General features: G+C 34.6%; 2 protein-coding genes across 11 annotated transcripts in view; one reads left to right on the top strand and one right to left on the bottom strand.

Moving 5' to 3' along the window:
* Nucleotides 1-6,312, top strand: part of ABI1 (abl interactor 1) — a 90,685-nt gene extending 84,373 nt beyond the window's left edge. For all 10 annotated transcript variants that reach the window (XM_074266983.1, XM_074266981.1, XM_074266978.1 and 7 more), the window contains 2 exons: nucleotides 733-918; nucleotides 4,385-6,312. In XM_074266983.1, the coding sequence (XP_074123084.1) occupies nucleotides 733-918; nucleotides 4,385-4,560 (362 nt within the window). In that variant the 3' untranslated portion in view covers nucleotides 4,561-6,312. The remainder of the gene's footprint in view (nucleotides 1-732; nucleotides 919-4,384) is intronic.
* Nucleotides 6,313-6,400: 88 nt separating this feature from the next.
* Nucleotides 6,401-12,058, bottom strand: part of PDSS1 (decaprenyl diphosphate synthase subunit 1) — a 33,146-nt gene continuing 27,488 nt past the window's right edge. Inside the window, exons 9-11 of the mRNA XM_074266984.1 lie at nucleotides 11,861-11,974; nucleotides 8,344-8,424; nucleotides 6,401-6,861 (exon numbers count right to left, since the gene is read on the bottom strand). Coding sequence (XP_074123085.1) covers nucleotides 6,721-6,861; nucleotides 8,344-8,424; nucleotides 11,861-11,974 — 336 coding nt within the window. The 3' untranslated portion in view covers nucleotides 6,401-6,720. The remainder of the gene's footprint in view (nucleotides 6,862-8,343; nucleotides 8,425-11,860; nucleotides 11,975-12,058) is intronic.

The raw sequence follows: 12,058 nt of genomic DNA, 5'->3' as shown, positions 1-12,058 counted from the left end.
CCATGTTTACTTTTTTCTGGTAATCATTAAAAATTTTAATATGAGTCTTGCATAAACTTCCAAATTTAATTATATTTGAACGTGCACATGAACAACTTTGAAAAACACTGAATTTCATTTATTCTCATTTGAAATTTTTCTCCATTTAAGCATTTCCATTTTCTCTTATCTGGTTAAATTATTTTATTTTATTATTATTTTTTAAAATTCTTAGTAATGCCCACAGGTGACATCTGGTTTTTGTGTTTAAAGCTCTTCTTCAGGTAGAGATTAGCAATATGGGCATCATCAGTACTAGCAAAGGATAAATGTTAAAACATAAGGTTGACCTTAAGTGATAGAATTAAAAATGAACTTGTATCAAACTTTCACTAGTCTAATAAATATGGTACTTGTATACTGTCTGTCCCGTGCTTTGGAATTGAACAGCCTTCTATTTCTGCAGTGCAAGTTTAGAGTCCTATAAAAGGAAAAATTCCCTCCTGACCTCCTGCAAATAATAAATTTCCAAGTTACCTTTATTTTTATTTTATTATTGCTGTTGTTAAATTATCTTTTAAATGCTGTTAAGCATATATAAGCTTTAACACACCAAGCTTTCCATTCCTAATCAGTGCATGTTATCATAGTGCATGCCTTTATAAACTTTTGAGCTTTTCTTGAGTTTTATTAGATTATGAATTTTTATTTGGTATTATTTCTGATCCAAATCAATTTTATGAAACTTTTTAGTTGCCGATAGCCCTACACCACCACCACCTCCTCCCCCAGATGATATTCCTATGTTTGATGATTCCCCACCTCCCCCTCCACCACCTCCCGTTGATTATGAAGATGAGGAGGCCGCAGTTGTTCAGTACAGTGATCCATATGCAGATGGAGATCCTGCCTGGGCCCCTAAGAGCTATATTGAGAAAGGTAAGATGCAACCATGTGTGAACTGATCTAAAGTTTGTGATATAGAGGGGACCCTTTGAGGCATTTCATTCTACATTAAAAAAGAGTTAGATTTTAAAATAGTATTTCTGTTTGGTCCTCCCCTCAATAGAACCATCTCATGTAACACAGAAAAACAGTTAACATAATACCAACAAACTCAATAACCATGTCTACAAATATATAGTATTCTTTATAGTTTGTCCTTCTATATAGTTATAACTGTATATGTGTGTATGTGTGTATATATATATATTTTTTGTCATCAGTCCTTGAAAATCAAATTTAATCATTGATAATAACTTTTTAAAAAAAATTTTATTTATAAATTTTTTTGACAGTATATATGCATGAGTAATTTTTTTTTAATAACATTTATTCCTTGCATTCATTTTTCCACATTATCCCCTCCCTCCCGCTACTCCCTCCCCTTGATGACAGGCAATCCCATACATTTTACATGTGTTAAAATATAACCTAGATACAATATATGTGTGCAAATACCATTTTCTTGTTGCACATTAAGTATTAGATTCCGAAGGTATAAGTAACCTGGGTAGATAGACAGCAATGCTAACAATTTACATTTACTTCCCAGTGTTCCTTCTCTGGGTGTAGTTGTTTCTGTCCATCATTGATCAACTGGAAGTGAGTTGGATCTTCTTTATGTTGAAGATATCCATTTCCATCAGAATACATCCTCATACAGTATCATTGTTGAAGTGTATAGTGATCTTCTGGTTCTATTCATTTCACTCAGCATCAGTTCATGCAAGTCTCTCCATGCCTCTCTGTATTCCTCCTGCTGGTCATTTCTTACAGAGCAATAATATTCCATAACCTTAATATACCATAATTTACCCAACCATTCTCCAACTGATGGACATCCATTCATCTTCCAGTTTCTAGCCACTACAAAAAGAGCTGCCACAAACATTTTGGCACATACAGGTCCCTTTCCCCTCCTCAGTATTTCCTTGGGATATAAGCCCAATAGCAGCAATGCTGGATCAAAGGGTATGTACAGCCCGATAACTTTTTGGGCATAATTCCAGATTGCTCTCCAGAATGGTTGGATTCTTTCACAGCTCCACCAACAATGTATCAGTGTCCCAGTTTTCCCACATCCCCCTCCAACATTCATCATTATTTGTTCCTGTCATCTTAGCCAATCTGACAGGTGTGTAGTGGTATCTCAGAGTTGTCTTAATTTGCATTTCTCTGATCAGTAGTGATTTGGAACACTTTCATATGAGTGGATATAATTTCAATTTCATCATCTGAGAATTGTCTGTTCCTATCCTTTGACCATTCTCCAATTGATAAATGGTCAAAGGATATGAACAGACAATTCTCATTGATAGTAACTTGAATTTTTTATGCCTTTAGAAGTTGTTCTCTTTCAATTTGTGTGAACACACCATGTATGTTATACTTTTGGTTATTTCCTTGAACTACATTAATTCATGCAAGACTTAACAAGTTGCTCTGAATTCTTATGATGTGATAATATTCCATTACATTCCTTATACTTCCCTACTTTTGTCAAAAGCAGCACCATGCTGCCACTCAGTCAGCTTCATGACTTTGAAACCATTTTCAATTTTTCTCTCTTCCTGGGACCCATGGATCCATTTTGTATTAGAGTATTATTGAATCTATCTCCTCAGCACCTATCACAGCCTCTTTTTTCCACTCACAGGACCACTCTCCCTGGTACAGCTCTAATAACCTCTTGCCTGGACTGCTTCAATAGCATCCTCATTGTTTTCCCTGTCCTCCTTCCAATCCATGTCCATAGTTTTCCAAGTCTAAAAATGCCCCAAAGAAGGGAGATAATACTTCCATGAAGTTCTTTACCAGCCTGAATCCATACATTGTTTTAGTTTTTGGTGCCACATTTGAATATGGACATTAGGAGAATGAAACCTATTCCGGGAGTAATGGCCAGGATCATAAATGCTTCATGGGAGGGATAAAGGGAGAGTAGCAGTAAGGATGGAGGTGGCTAGGCTGGAAAGAAAGCAGTTGGTAATAATATGATAGCTGATTATATACTGAAAGGCATGCCATGTGGAAGAAGGATTAGACGTCTTTGTTTTTCCAGAGGGCAGTGGGTGGAAGTTAACAGGAAAGCAGATTTTAGCAGGGTACAAAAAAGAATTGTCAAATGGAACTCTCAAAAAAAAAAAAAAAAATGGAACCGGCTGCTTTGTGAAATAATGAGCTCCTAGTAACTGAAAATGTTGGATCAGAGGCTGTTTGCCCAGTCAGGGATGATGCCCAGAGAAAGGGTAGACTTTGTTCTGGGAAATATTGGTTACAGTGTCTCAAAGTTCCCTTTTTCATTCTTTACCTTTTAGCATTCTAAAAGAAAAGTTGGATGTGACTGTAAGAACATAATGATTTTAATTCACTGATCCACAGCTTAAGTGTTGAGGACCAAGATGAGCCACATTTTTTCATTCTCTTTAATGACTAATAACCACATGAAACCTTTGTCATAATCACTACAAGTTTTCTTCCTGAATGTGTGATTCTGAGCAAAAAGAAACAATTTTCTTTTCAATGAAATAAATGACGTCTTGCTACTTTCTCTCTGTAATAAAAAGCCCCTTTTCCCCCTAGCCCTCACATCTACCTTTTTGAAAGAATTCCTTTCACTGACAAGATGGACTTTGCTTTGTTGTTTGTTTTAAAATCTTGAATGCTGTGACACTCTTTAATCTCCATGAATTCATCATTCTGTTTTGTTACAAAAATCCAGCATTTTGATTACATTGCAAAATTAAGACTAAGAGTAAAGTGGTACTTTTTATTTTATGATATGTAATATTATAAAATAATAATAATTCTCCTCTCCTACATAATCTTGAAATTCACTGAGCATTGCAGTGGGATGTAGCTTCATGTTTCTTGTTGGGTAATATATAACTCCCCCATAATAAATAGGGAAGAGACTGCAGAACTTGTGTTATTTGTAATTAAATTTTTTCTTTTTACATACATTTTTGGGCACCAATTATGTGATGTATCAAAATAGAAAATATTTTTTCTTCTGCAACAAGGTAATTGTATAAATATGTATGCATATATTGGATTTAATATATATTTTTATCATGTTTAATATATATTGAACTACTTGCCATCTTGGGGGGGAAGGAATTGGAACACAAGCTTTTGCAAGGGTTAATGTTGAAAAATTATCCATGCATATGATTTGAAAATAAAAAGCTTTAATAAGAAAAAAAAATGCATAAAATATTTATAGCATAAAATTGTCACTTAACCAGCAGTGTGGGGTTGACTACTGTCATACATACTGTGATTAGTTTGGAAAAAACTTCGTTGAAATAATTTAATTTGTTGCGTTAGATGTGTCATGGCAGTGGAGATCATTTTAGTATGTTTATTTAATATTTCAACTTTTTTTTTTTCCTCCCTATAGTTGTTGCTATATATGATTATACAAAAGACAAGGATGATGAGCTATCTTTTATGGAAGGTGCAATCATTTATGTTATAAAGAAGAATGATGATGGATGGTATGAAGGAGTCTGCAATCGAGTGACTGGCTTGTTCCCCGGAAATTATGTTGAATCAATCATGCACTATACTGATTAAAATGCTTTTATTTCTGAAGTGGGATCTTGTAGTCAATCATACTGTGGGACAATTATAATGGTGAACAGATCTGTCTTATTACTGTTTTAAAATGTGCCCATATTTTCAGGACATGCTGTTTTATCAGTATGATTGAATGTCCATCCATGAGCATAACTTTTGGGAGACAGTTTATGTATTGCTGAAGAGCATTTTGTACAAATAACTGTCTGTAACAGGTTATGCTTATGTATTTACTTATGCATTCTTAATTTTGTGACCAGCCTAAATACTCTGGGGAAGTAGGGTTTAGTATTTAATGAATTATGATTCCAATTGTGCCATTACACTTTTCAGTGCAGCATGGTAACTAACACTACGTTAGACTAACATTAAGAATCTGGAAAAAAAAAAGTTTAATGCTAGTGCTGGTCATATTTTTGTTTAGTTTCTTGCTCATTTTTGAACTATACTATTTGTTTAAAGCATGCATACAAACTTATGTATTGAAATATACTTTTAAAAAATCCAAGATGCTTCCAATTTGTTGTAATCTTTACCTAGAGTACTCATATACAAATCTATTAAGTTGTTGAGTCTCTAAGGTATCCATGTGAAACAAAACCCGTGTGGTCTTCTGTATGTTGTAATTTGTACCTAAGTTTTTTTAATGAGTAAATTTGCATTTTCACTTTTTCCATTCATAAATACATAAGTGAACCAAAGGTATTGTCCTTTCCTTCATTGGTTTGCTTTTTTTTACAAATAAAAGTATGGATTTACTGTGGAATAATGCTTATATTTTCTCAGCACATTCTCCATGAACAAAAAATTGGTGTAAGCCTTATATATTAACTTGCCCTGACTTAGAAGAAAGTGATTTATTTTGAACTTTTAGAATATAAATTCCTTTTCTAAAATTTTCTTTCAAAGCTAAGATGGGGATCTTAAAGGGATCAAATTATTGTAATTAAAATTTAGACAAGCTTGTGTATTTATGGGGTCCAATTTACTGCCATATTACCATTCCATGAATTTTACGGCTGCCTTTCTCAAGTACTATTGATCAAAGGATGGTTCAGTATAAGGAAATCAGAGTACCATTTACAAATAATTTTTGTAAAAGTGCATGCTGTTGACTGACTTGTACTGGCGTTATTAAATCCATTATCTGGCTGTGGCAATCCAAAACAAGATCAAGTAAGGAAGACAATAGTTATTATATTGATTAATGAAAATAGGGACCATCCCCAAACTGGAAACTTCATTTCTCATTATTAAAAGTGTCACGTCCACTTTGTGTGTCTCCTCCTCTTGATTTAAGGGTGGTCAGATCTTCAGAGGTGGCAACTTCTGTTCTTGTCTTGTCCAAATCTATATTACTTAGAATATCTAAAGTAGAACACTCTAATGTGGGTTTCTGTGTATTGAGGACTTGTTTGGATTTCAAAATATAGTTAATTGTATCAGGTGTTGCAGATTTTGGCACAGTGAATGAAAAAGATCAGTATAAAACATTTGTTTCTGAAAATTAGATAAATACTTTTTATTTCATCCTAGGTCAATGTGGACTGCTTCATTCCTTTGTTTATTGTAAACATGATTTTCAGTATCATTAGTGTTCAAATAACTTTAATTTTGCTGTTATCAATTGGAAAGTTTTCTTAATTTGTATATAACCTGTTGTCTAAATTTTATGTACAGTCTTTTATAATAAATCATTCTCCTATATACAATTTTGGGTACTGTTAAATATAACCAAAATTTAAGCTTGAACCTCAAGTTTGCTGTTTTTTTTTTTTTTTTTTGTTGTTGTTGTTGCTTTAATATTCTATAGGAAAAGGTGAAAAAACCCCGAATCTTTTAAACATTGATTATTTATTATAGTGGCCTTACATGTGGATATTAACATTGTAAACAATATCACACATAAATAATACCCCCATTAAAGTTTACAGCACTAGAACCAAGGACAAATTCAGATGATTTAATGACATAGTTATGGCTTCCTTCAATACAACTGGCTTTAAAAAGTTCTTTTAAAAATCGCCAATAAACAGTTTGAAATGAAAAAAGAAAAATATTTTTTGGTAATCTGCACTGGAGGCAAAAACAAAAAGTGTTCCATAAAATTGTTTAGGCACAGTCTGGTAAATAGCTGCCACAGAAAATGGAAAGATGTCATTTATCTCTTGTGAGTACAATTTCTGTGAGTTGGATGAGGGCGTCTCTTTCAGGAGATGGTCGAAGTTTACTAATCTCCCTTATTGCTTTATGGCAATATTGTTGGGCGAGGTAGGTTGTTTGTTGCACACCGTCACTCTGCAGGGGGAAAAAAAATGTGTGTTACTGAATGTACCAACCTTCCTTTGTCTTATTAAAATCCTTTTGGTGTGTTCAATATTCTAACAAAAAGTTGGTGTAAGCCTTGTATTAACTTGGCCTGACTTAGAAGAATGGCCAAGGCAGCACAGCTTAGTGAATGGAAAACTGGACTTGGAGTCCTTCCTTGACACAAACTGTGTGGCAAATCTGTTCCCAAGGCAACTTCACACTCTAGTGAAGAGAGGGACAAGTGGAATCTTGATCAATCATTTATTGCAAGAGACTCCCTAACTGTGAAATTAGATGATTTCAGGATGACACAACATAGCAGTATATTAGTTGATTGATTTTCAAACAATAAGCCCCTAGAAATCAAATGAAGAAAAAAATTAAGGTGGACTTAGAAACCTTCATTTTTATAAGACTAATAAGTCAGTCGTTAAAGCTTTTAAAAAGTTCACCAACTGACCTCCACCACCAGGCTCATTCATGCTAGGAACTTGTACTGTTTGATTCATCTTACTGGAGGCACAAAAAATTATCCTGGATCCTATAGCAGCTCTTCATTTGCTATGTTCTTGGGTCAACTATTGGCTGGCTTCTTCCCTTCAACTGATTTGACTAAAGGTCTCTCCTTAAAGTTGAGCTGACTTTATAGTTGTAAAGAGTGGGGACTAAGATTGTGAGTTATCTGCTCTACAGTAGGATAGACCACGTTAGCTGTGTGAAAATGGACAATTTTTATCAATCACGAGGAGTCATAAAGCTAAATGGTTTTTAAGTACCTTTCTTAATCTCAGTCTTGGGATCTTATGATTTTGAAAATATTTTCTAATCACTTCACAAATGTGACACATACCAATTCTCATTCTCTCACTCAAATCTCAAGAGATTAGTCCAAAATGACAGCTATTTCCAAAACTTTCTCTGAAATCACCCTCAAATCAAAAGCTGTGCTAACATCAAAAATACCATGGTATATACTAGTTTTAAAGGCAATTCTTAAGATGTATCAGTGGCTCATATTGTTAGAAGTAACATGTAGAGACTTTCAAAGTGACAATACTTGTTTGAATATTAATTATCTTGACTGTTTACTAGGAGACTTAACCTTTCTTTGACAGCAATATATAGAATGACTTAGCAAATGGATTCAGGAAGTCATTCAAATTAACTTTTTAGTCTTAGTACAAGGTCTAAAGAGAACAAACAATACAGAAAAAAGGAATTAGCAGAACTTGATGATGAGCAAAAGGATGATCCCAAGGTTTACTTATGAACGAAATGGTACCACTACAGAAAAGCAAGCCTGACTGGAAAGATGTCTTATAGGTAAGAGGGGAGGTGAGATTAAAAAGCCTGCTATTTCTCCACTGATAAATTATAGTCATTATTTCAAAAACATTTTATAATTATTTTGTTTGGCTTTAAAGTAAACTTTGATATACTGTAATCTACAAACTGATGTTTGGTACTTACTTGCAATACATATTGCCGAGCACGTTCCACATCTCCTGGTAAACTGAATCGTCTCATTATCAATGCATTCATTTCTGGAAACTAATAAAAAGAAAACAATACTTACTACTACTAGTTTTTAATACAAAGTAAGTTTGCCATCTAAAGACAATTTATTTTTATTGTTATGATACTGCTACACAGGGTTTGTTTTTATTTTTAAATCTCTAGCACTGAAAAGTACCTGACAATATAGTGCTTAATAATAAATGTGTAATTTGACTTTTATAATCAACATATGCGCAGCTGGCAAGTCCTTTAAATTCTCATTTCTACATTTTTTTTCCTTTCCTTATATAGCAATTACTCTTGTAGTCTTAGTCTCTTAGACCTGCAAGTTCTTTTCTATATATAATTGCCAAAATGACATTTTTCAAGACACGAGTCTGTCTTCGTTATTACTCTAATGCTTAAAGATCTTCAAGGATGCCTTATAGTCCTTAGAATTAAAATGAGAAACTCCCTGACCTGACATTGATGACCTTCTGGCTCTGACTTCCCTTTCCTACCTTTATTCATATTATTCTCCTTTATATCCTCTTAATTTCTGTCTAATCAGATTAAACTATTAGCTGTTCTCTAAACTTGCCAAAACACCTCCTACCTTTGTGGCTGTCTAAAGACTATCCTTCATGTGTGAAATTTATTTCTTCTTCACCATGTGACCATCTTTTGTGAACATCCTTTTAAGGTAGATTCTTGATAATCCTAAATTTCAGATTATCTTATAGTATTTTTTGGACATGTAGCCTTTACTAGAATGCAAGCTCTTTTAAAAGAGATTATTGTTTCCTAATATTTTGTTTAATTGAAATCGCAAGCAAATAAAGCTTGGTATATTTATATCTAGTATCAAATGCTGTTTCCCCCAACTTTTAAGTCACAACCATGTGGATTTAAGCACTTGTTTGGATTTAACCACTTGGTGGTCTCTTTCTGTGAGAAAAAAAAGATATTCTCTGAATTTAACTTTGTATATCTCATGAACATGAAAACATATGCTCAGATCCTCTCTGTTTCACTATCAATTCTGAAATTAAAAAACTTCTGAACTCAAGAGTTGTAAAGGAACATAAGGTAGCTATTCTCATCCTGGCAGTTCTCACCTAAAGCTTCTCTTAGTATCCATGGAACATACTGTCTGTCAACAAGAGGTTAAAAATGTGCTATAATTACAAAGATGCACATAATCAAGAGTTTACAATGATTGCTTTTTTAAAAAAATGTGATCGAGCACCTTTTAAGGATGGCTAGTAGCATCTAGGGAAGGAGGGGAAAAATTTGGAACAGAAGGGAGTACAAGGGATAATGTAAAAAAAAAAAAATTTCCTATGCATATGGTACTGTCAAAAAAAATGTTATAATTATAAAATTTAAAAAAAAAAAAAAAAAGGGAGTTAAAGCTAGAAAGAAACCCCAATCCATTTATCTTTCTCATATTACAGATTAGGAAACTGAATCTTAGGAAGATTAGGTGATTTGTCCAGGATTGTACAGTAAATAAAAAGAAATTCACTGTAATAATACATTACTTGAATAAAACTTACTGACATTAAAAAAAAAAAAAAAAAAAAGGATGGCTAGTAGCCTCTTAGAGCTTCCGACTCTGTAATTTTTCTTTTAATTCCTGACTTGTTTTCTTGACTGCATTTATGTTTCTTGCAGAGTGGTAAGCTAAAATGAAAACTTTAAAGGTAACTAACTGATTAAGAGTACTTTTGAGACTGCCTTAACCAGATTTCTTTGGTATGAAACAAACAGCAAGAAAAATCATGTTATAGAAATATAAATTTGGGGACCAACTTTATTTTACTAAAATTAAATTCTCTATTAATTTTCTAAGTTGACAACCCTATTACAATAAAGAGAAAACTGTCTTCATTTCTCTCTGCAGTGACCTAAGACTTGAGAGAAAAGAATATTTAGAAACTTGTAATTTATAATTAGCATGCTATTTCTTGGAACTTGTTGGTGGTTATCACTTTGCTGACAATGTGTACCAACTTGTGTTGCTTTAAAAATTCACAGAGCTTGGTTCAAATCTAGCTGACCCATGGCCCCTATGTCAGAAAACAGAATCTGTTCAGAAAAAATACGGGTCATTTTTTTTACACATGGTGCTCCCTTGCTTCCTGCTTTGTCTTGTGTGTTAAGCCCCTTTGTCAGACGGTTCCCTTTTTTGTGGCTGAGATTCTTCCCCTTTCAGGCTGTAGTACTGACAAGAGGCACGCCTAAAAAAATCTTGTGGGGAGTGAGTATGCTGCCCTTCCTGTGACTGGGATTTCCCCATGAAAAAAGAATGGTAGCATCTGGGAGCCGTAGGTTCCAGTCCTTTAGCTCAGGCTAACTTTTCTTCTAATTCTTGATTGTTTTCTTGTCTGCATTTGTGTCTTTTGCCGAAGGGTAAGCTAAATCGAAGCATAGGCCACTGATATCCTGAGATCTGGTCAGGAACTTGACCTCAGTGTAGAAGAGATGACCGTGGGAGAAGTTAAAGAAAATGGTCTGCTGTGAAACCAAATAACATTCTGGGTGTCCGTCCAACAAATGTTCACGAATTCCCTATTAGGCAAGCACTGCACCAGTTTGTAGTCCTGAGACACAAAGCCAAAGCTAGCCCTGCCCTCAAGCAGTTCATCTTGTACTGGCAGATGTCAGATAAACAGAAAAATAAAAGACAAATTGAAGAGGGAGAGAGTGAAAACAGGAGAATCCCACTATGGTCTAGTATGGCATGTGGGTTAATAAAGACCTAAGAAAAACCTCCAGCTCCCAGAAGGGCAGGCCCTAATGAATTCACATTCATTAGCATTTCCTTTGTCTCCTGCTTCATACTCAGAAAGGGCCTACCTCAAGTTAGATCCTATGGTGTGAGGAAGTACCTACCTCTCCTCACAACAGGCCCTTCAGGGGTGGGGGGCCCTATTTGCAATGGCTAGCAGCAGCAGCAGCTTTCCCCGGTGTTTAACTTAAACTGGTGCAGCCCAGACAGAGCCCACTGGGGCAACAAAGAGTATCATAACAGAATGCAGGAGAATGTGGGGAGATTCAGATGAACTGATAAAGGGAGAATCATCAGGAGAATATACAATCTGCCCATAGTAAGGTACATGGACACAACTAAAAGGCAACTCAACTGGTGAATCTCAGTGACTCATCTTGATCCCTTAAGCAAAGAAAAAGGCATGATGGGGGATTGGGGACTTCCACAAACTTTCAGAAATGCTGTTTTCTGATCAGTTTTGCTCAACAGTTTTTGAGTATTGAGCAAAAGTTGTGTAGTGGTGCTGGGTTATTACATGTAGTACAAACAAAATATTAAATAGGGGTGGGATACATGTAGTTAGTCTTAAATATGTTAAGAATGCAAAAACCATTCAGGTGAGCTCTTGTCTGCCAAGCAATTTATTGAACAAAAAAGAACTTAAGAAGCCATTGATTCCACATCTATAGATTTCCTGTTCTAAATGAAACCTACCTGCTCGCAAGCAAATAAGACTGGACCAGTGGCCAATCCAAGTTTCAGATCTGATGCGGTTGGTTTGCCCAGCTGGTCAGTACATGAAGTGAAATCCAACACGTCATCTATCAACTAAAGTAGAAAAGAACTGATGTCAAAACTCACTGCAGAACACCATGCATAGGAAATATTTCAAATAGGCTATATTTCTCATAA

This window comes from Sminthopsis crassicaudata, chromosome 5, assembly GCF_048593235.1.
Source record: "Sminthopsis crassicaudata isolate SCR6 chromosome 5, ASM4859323v1, whole genome shotgun sequence".
In the NCBI taxonomy this organism is placed as follows: Eukaryota; Metazoa; Chordata; class Mammalia; order Dasyuromorphia; family Dasyuridae; genus Sminthopsis; species Sminthopsis crassicaudata.
The sequence above is the reverse complement of the archived record's forward strand: the minus strand, read 5'-3'. Positions and strand labels throughout refer to the sequence as shown.